At 40.2% G+C, this 7,647-nt stretch overlaps 1 protein-coding gene across 1 annotated transcript; it reads left to right on the top strand.

The window, feature by feature from the left end:
- On the top strand, positions 1 to 5,243 carry LOC142398523 (uncharacterized). The gene is made up of 3 exons (XM_075482561.1): positions 1 to 186; positions 2,459 to 2,785; positions 3,893 to 5,243. The coding sequence occupies exons 1-3, from the start codon at positions 15 to 17 to the stop codon at positions 4,777 to 4,779; spliced, it is 1,386 nt and encodes a 461-aa protein (XP_075338676.1). The 5' UTR covers positions 1 to 14; the 3' UTR covers positions 4,780 to 5,243.
- The last annotated feature ends 2,404 nt before the right edge of the window (positions 5,244 to 7,647 follow it).

The raw sequence follows: 7,647 nt of genomic DNA, 5'->3' as shown, positions 1-7,647 counted from the left end.
TGTGAGCAGCAACAATGTCTTCAGTTCAGCATCTGAGAGAGTTTATCAGCCAGCGACTAACTGCTGCTGCTGAAGAAATATTCTCAGAGTTTGAGAAAACCATCGTCCAGTACGAGGAGGAGATCGACCGTCAGCGCGGACTGCTGGATATCAGCTGGAAACCCCAAATAAAGCTCCACACAGCAGGTAAGGAACACTGTGATGGGCTGAGTGAACTCACACAGGAATATGACTCATGGAGGATCCTAATCAGAGCTCTACGTTACATTTATTTCAGGCTCACAGAGGAAAGTTACGGTGCAGCAGACACGTGACTAAAACAGTCTTTAAAGATGTCTTGCATCGACCAAAATGAAACATTAAAGTTAGACCTGTCGTTATTACAGCTCAGCTTTCTACCATCTGCTTTTGAGGACTGTCTTTGTCAGGTTGTTAATAATTAAGAATAAATCATAGATGAATTAATAGAACACATTTTAATTTTATATGGAAAAATAAACATCACTACATCAGAAATGGAGACTTGAGGACTACGAGGATGGTGGAATAAAAGCAATTGACTTTGAAGTTATTAACAGAACGTTAAAGATCAAATGGCTCCGATGCATCTTAAAGAATGAGATATGGTTCTCGTTGCCTTCTTTTGTTTTCAACAAAGTCGGTGGTATTGAGTTTCTATAAGTATGTTACTTTGAAATGTCCAGACTGACCATAAAACTTTCTAAATTTCACCATTAGGTTCTGTTAAGTTTGAGAATGATGTTCAAGCATAATTTTATCCCCCATAATGTGCCATTGTGGAAAAATAGGGTGATACTGAGTCAGAAGAGGCCTATGTTTATGGAAAATGGTAACTATGGAATACTTGAACTAAATGATTTTAATGCTAAATATAGCATTGATTGCTCCAGTGAGATCTATAGGAAAGTCACACAGAATATCTCAAGAGACTTTATCCAATATATAAAGAATAATATCTTGAACATACCAACTCCAAATTTACGCAAAGTTAAGGTAGATGATCTGGAGCTTGTAAACGAAAAATGTAACAATAAGTTTTTAAGACATTACTTAGTAAAAACTTTATATCCAGGTATAACAAGAAGTTCACTCACTTATGATTATGACAATTCTGATATATCAACTATTCCAACAAGATACTTAAAATTCCCAATTCTCCCAAAGTGTAAAGAAGTTCCTTTTAAAACTATAAACAACAATTATCCCTCAAATGAATTTATAAAAAACAAAACATCACATCCCGAATGCAACAGTCACGGATGGATCCTCTCCAGTTTGCATACTGCACGAGCAGAGGTGTCGACGGTAGAGATGGGACCAAGTCACACATGTGCAAGTCTCAAGTCTTAGCTTTCAAGTCTCAAGTAAGTCCCAAGTAATTTTTTCTTGGGCAAGTCAAGTCCTGTAACAGGTCAAGTCACCTTATTATTGCAATTTTACCTGCAGAATATGATCTTAATAAAGTGAAAAGACAAGATATAAGTAACTGTCAGTAAACATCATTGGCCAATGTGTCCAACCTGTCCACCCCGTATCATATCAAGCTAACGTTAGCTAACTACCGACTAGGCTGACAGGATAATATTAGCTAATTTGACGAGCACTTACTGGTCAGAATGGATCTTCAAATGACGAACAAAGTTGGAAGTTGTCGTCTGGCTGTCTGAGATGTTGATGTTGATGCCACATGTCTTGCACTGTGCTGTTCGTCACTGCACTGTGCCAAAATATTCATTCCAGACACCCTCCACGAACACTGCCTAACACCTCAGCCAGACTCCTGTTTGCTGACTTCTCCTCAGCGTTCAATACCCTCCAGCCTCACATCCTGGCCAACAAACTCTCCTCTTCCACCTTGACGACCTGCTCATCCTGTGGCTCCTGGATTTCCTTACCCACAAGTCACAGAGAGTGTATGTCAACAACGTCTTCTCTGACATACAATTCACCACAGGGCTGAGTGCTGCCCCCCCTGCTATTCATCCTTTACAGCAGGCTGCATTGTTCAAGACCCCTCACATGCTCTGTTCCCAAAGGTTGAGTTGCTCCCATCAGGCCGCCGGCAATCTATATTGTCTGCACCAACTACACCAAGTCAAATTCTTTGTAAGTGCAAACCTGCTTGGCAATAAACTTGATTCTGATTCTGAAGGCGGTCCACCTGGTGCAGCCTGTCCCCTCTCACTGAGAACAGATAAATGCTGCAGTTAATAGTTTGGTCAATCCAAGAGAATTCTGAGGCTGACCACAGAACCTGAGCGGAACCGCCAACAGACTTTCATTTCATTTCCAAGCACTAAGACAAACAGGACCCTCCAAAGGTTCCTGTTCCCACTGAAGATATCTTTCACTTGGAACGCAGTTTTGATGTGGGCAGATGTGCATTTCTCTATTATCACTTCGCTAATGATGTTTGGTTTTCATTTCATCCCTCCAGAACTCTCGCAACAAGATGTTTGTAAGGAGGAGAACGTTCTAGCAGAGCGGCAGCTCTGTGACCAGGAGAGCAACTCCAGTGTGGATCAGGAGGAACCAGAACCTCCACAGATTAAAGAGGAACAGGATGAACTCTGCCCCAGTCAAGGAGAGCAGCTTGTACTGAGTCAAGAGACTGATACCTTTATGCCACTTCAATCCAAACCCGAAGGTGAGGAAAAGTTACAAGAGACTGGAAATGATGTTGACCAGTACGAGGAAGAGATCGATCGTCAGCGCAGACTGCTGGATATCACCTGGAAACCCCGAATAAAGCTCCACACAGCAGGTATGGAACACTGTAATGGGCTGAATGAACTCACACATTAATGTGACTCATGGAGGATCCTAATCAGAGCTCTACGTTACATTTATTTCAGGCTCACAGAGGAAAGTTACGGTGCAGCTGCAGTTATTTTTCAGACAGAAATAACATGAATGCATCTGTGTTTAAAAGCAGAAACTTTTAGAGTTAAACTCACAGTATGTAGAAGACGCAGGAGAACCTGACTGAGCTAAAACATGGTTGTTAAACTGAAATATAAGAGCTGACTTCTTTGTTTCCTGTTAAAATATATTGAGATTTTTCAGGTTTAATTTAATGCTGTTTCGTTTGTTTGTTGTCTCTGAAAGCTGACTTTAAACGGGATGAAGCAATACTATGTAACATTTCTACCTTAAAATAATAGCTTGAAAAAAATTGTGCGGCTAGAATTAGTTTTAATATTACGATTGGCCTGTCTCCTATGCCCTTCGGGGGTCTGAGTTGGAAAAACTGCGCTATGTAACTTTGCTGGACCGGCCCGGGAGCTGAGCGGAAGTATTTCAACTTGCTTTCTGGCACACATACCGCAAAAACAAATAGACCCCTCTCCCGCTCCCAGGTATAAGGCTAAGCTAGCGCAACATTGTCAGTACGATCATCATGGCAGAGGCACCCAAGAAACAGAAGAAGACGTTGACTGATGAAGCAAGGAAGAGAAAGAGAGAGGCCGACAAAGCAAAAGACCGTAACCGTACATTACCTCCAAGCCTGTAGGGGGAGCTCCATAGTGGGCTTTTTGAGAAGTTACATTGTATTGCTTTAATCAGGCAGAACCTTTGGTGGAACCTCAGGAAGAATAAGTTAGAAATAATTTGAGCAGCTGGTAATTATTATTATTTCAACCTATTGCTACTAAAGGTGGTTCTACAAGCTGTTGAATCATGGGGTTCACTTAGTTTTTCACACACTACTTCTGCATTTTCATCTAATTTTTCAGACCTGATAAGGACCAGATGACATGTATCCTGACATGTAAATCCTCAGAATTGACGGATGATGTTTTTTGTTTGTCACATGACTGTATTTCCTCTCTGCAGTAATATTTTATCTTGTGTCCCTTTGTGTCTTCAGACTTCCCAGAGCAACATGTCATTGCAGAGGAGAACATTCTTTCTGACCAGCAGCTCTGTAACCAGGAGGGGAACTCTAATCTGAACCAGAAGGAACCAAGACAGAAGACGGATTTTCTTATGGTGAATCCTGCTTATGAGGAAAGCGACCACAAGAATTCAGAACCAAACAGTAATCAGCTCCACTCTCACAACTCTGCTTTGTCAGTGTTACAAGGGCAAATAACTCTATACACAGATGAGATAAAACCTTACACTTGCAATGCTCTTGGGAAAAGAGTCTCTCACTCATCATTGATGAAATATCACAAAACCCACACAGGTGAAAAGTTATATTCTTGCAAAATATGTGGGAAAAGATTTGGATTAAATAACCAGTTGTTGTCGCACCTGAAAACTCACCCAGGTGATAAGCCATATTCATGCAACACCTGTCAGAAAAGATTCACCCAAAAAAATCATTTGCTGTCCCACATGAGGACTCACACAGGTGAAAAGCCATATTCTTGCAACATCTGTCAGAAAAGATTCACCCAAAAAAATCATTTGCTGTCCCACATGAGGACTCACACAGGTGAGAAGCCGTATTCATGCAAAATATGTGAGAAAAGTTTCAGCCAACATGGTAGTATGATGCTTCACATGAGGACTCACACAGGTGAGAAGCCATATTCATGCAACACATGTCAGAAAAGATTCACCCAAAAAATTCATATGTTGTCCCACATGAGGACTCACACAGGTGAGAAGCCATTTTCATGCAAAATATGTGAGAAAAGTTTCAGCCAACATGGCAGTATAGCGCTTCACATGAGAACTCACACAGGTGAGAAGCTAAATTCTTCAAATTATCTCAGAAAAATTAAATTTAGTGGTTTTGGCTTATAATATGAGAACACACAAAGAGAAGCTTTGTTCTTGCAGAACATTATGGGAAAAGATTTGGGAAATGTGCTGGTTAAATGTTTCAGATTTACGGAGCTGTTAAGACTGTATTTCAATAATGATTAAGTTTGTGTCACATTGAATGAATCTGGTCCAATGAAACCTGAGAATTCTCAGACAATATACTGAAGTATTCTAGCTCCACCTTTAGTATATTGTGCATCATATCTGTGATTATGAAGTAGTTTTCTCATAATTATGGCATGTGGATCCCAATAATACTTTGAAATTTATGTCATGTTTTTAGCTGATACTGAAATGTATTTTCTCAAAGTAAACTTTGTTTCAAACATCCAGTGAATAATTTGCTCTTATGTTTCACATGTGACTTTATTAAATTCACAGATTTATCCAGTCACTCGACGTTTATCTTCTTTTATTACACTCAACTTTCAATAAATCACATACTGTGCACAGGATTATGGTATTGTGATCTTATGCACTGAGTTTTTGTTCTTTGTCATAAAAGTTTCTGTTTTCAGAGACATTTGATAAGATTTTTTTTTTTTCAGTGATGGATTCAATGATTTTTCTAACTATGATCATCATCAGGCTAAGTGGTAGCACTGCATACAGTGATCAGTACCTGCTGTTTTCCTGATCTCATGTATTGATTCCAACAATAAATCTTAGTAAAGTGATAATGTCAGAATACCAGATTCACACTGAAGTCTGTAATCATGAACTGTGGTTCTACTGGATGGAGATCAGTTGTCTGAAAACATGAATTCTGATCAAATCTGGAGTGTTTGCAGCATCATGTAGTTGTTTTCTTGTTGATGTGGATCTGCTGCTCATGTGAATCCTCCCACAGTGTTTCATTAGCAGCTGGAACCACAGTGACTCTGATAAAACAGGAATTAGCAGAATCCATCTGATATGAAGCTGTGGTTTGAACACCACTTCCCTCCTCTTTGAAGAGTAGTCAGATATCTGAGTTCAGGTTTTTGTACAGCCTCTTCTACACTTTGTATCACTGTGTTTCTACAGCACAGTAGTAGAGAGCTGTGTCTGCCAGGGTTAGCTTTGTGATGGTCAGTTCAGTGGATGTAGCTGATGTTTGGGAGCCATATCGATTATCTGGAATATATTCATGAACACTCTGATCATTTGCTCCTTTCCAGAGTATAAACTGAGGAGCCTGAAGGTCAGAATGATGTTTGTACCAGTAAAGGTAAATATAGTTTTCATCTGTCTGATATGTACATGTGAGAGTGACAGATTGTCCTTCTCTTCCACTGACTTCATCTTGCTGAGGAGAGATTGTGTCTCCAGCTATTAGTCCTGGAAAAAGTAGAGAAAATCAAGCCATTAGACTAACATTGTCCATGAGGCTGAGAGGAGAAGACAGTGGGAAATGTCACCTGTACAGTGTTACTCTGTGGACATTCACAACTAAATCAACTGTAGAACTCTGTCAGTTCAATTTACAAGATGATCCAAACATGATTTTCATTGTATGAGAGCAAAGAAAGAAGAAAAGTAGTGAAATGCAGTCTGTATATCTGGTTAATGCAGCAGCTTCAACAAAACTTTAATCCCTGTTCTTAAACTCACCTTTAAAGGAGAACTGCGGTAATCCATATCAAATTTCTGGTAATCCATATCAAATTTCGTTGCGAAAAGTTGCTTCTGTCGTGTTTTATTTGACATTTTGTACTGGATGTTCGTTGATATTACTCCGCCACCGCTAAGAAAATTGTTCGCGCATGAACGAGCTGCCAAATAAAACACGACAGAAGCAACTTTTCGCAACGAAATTTGATATGGATTACCAGTGCACACCAGTAACCACTCCGGTGAGTTGCTGATTTTGAAAACGGACGTTTATGGTGCTTTTACGGACCTTTTTGGACATGCACATGACTTTCCATTCTGAAGCAGGTTGAGATGAATCAAAATTAGGCAAATACCGGAGACAGCAGTAAACATAAAAAAAGCGGTGGGGGGGGGGTTCTAAAACATTGCAGACGACTCAGAAAAGAGGCTTAATGTTGAAAATACCGCAGCTCTCCTTTAATGTGAGATAGAAGCAAAAAGAGGTAAAGCAACATGTCTTTGGAGTTCTTAAAGCCAGACAGACAGCAGATGAACAATGTTCTTCCACTGCAGTAGAATGAGGAAGAAATAATGTCATTGGATGAGCTGAAGTTCAGTGGGCGGGGCCCATTACCTGTTGATGTGATTGTTTGACTTCAGCTCAACCAATCAAATTCTTTTCTGCTTCCACAGCAGCTCTGTCTCTGTCTCTGATCTTTACTGCTTCATTTCTCTGTTGTCTTTGTCATCAGTCCAATGACTCAACAATCAGTGCTTTAACAGTGTGTGAGTCCCTCTAGTGGATGTTGTGGAGTATTGTGTTGTCTTTGTTCCAAAGGTTTTTGTACAGAGTTTTGGAATTTCCTGTCACTGTGGGCCTCACAGCACAGTAGTACACAGCAGAGTCTGTCACTGCAGCAGAGGAGATCTGAACATCCACACGTTGTTTTCCTGCCAGTTTGATGGAGAACTTTGAGGCTGATTTCAGAGACTCTGCTGCTCTTGAACTGTTGAGCCCTGAGATGTACAGAAGGAACTCTGGTGGTTTTCCTGTATATTGTCGATACCAGAAGAAATCATCACTAGCAGCTATAGTTGTGGAGTAACTGTAGGAGAGAGTAACGGTGCTGCCTTCTAAACTGGACTCTTCATTCTTGACTGCAGTGAGTTGTTCACAGCTGACACCTAAAGGAAAAAAGAACTGTTGTTAAAAAACCAAATTAAACTCTGTGCTTCTGTTCCAGTTGTTTCCAACCAACAGATCCTTTGTTC

Source organism: Odontesthes bonariensis, chromosome 14 (assembly GCF_027942865.1).
Source record: "Odontesthes bonariensis isolate fOdoBon6 chromosome 14, fOdoBon6.hap1, whole genome shotgun sequence".
NCBI classification, from domain to species: Eukaryota; Metazoa; Chordata; class Actinopteri; order Atheriniformes; family Atherinopsidae; genus Odontesthes; species Odontesthes bonariensis.
This window is presented reverse-complemented; position numbering and strand designations above follow the sequence as displayed.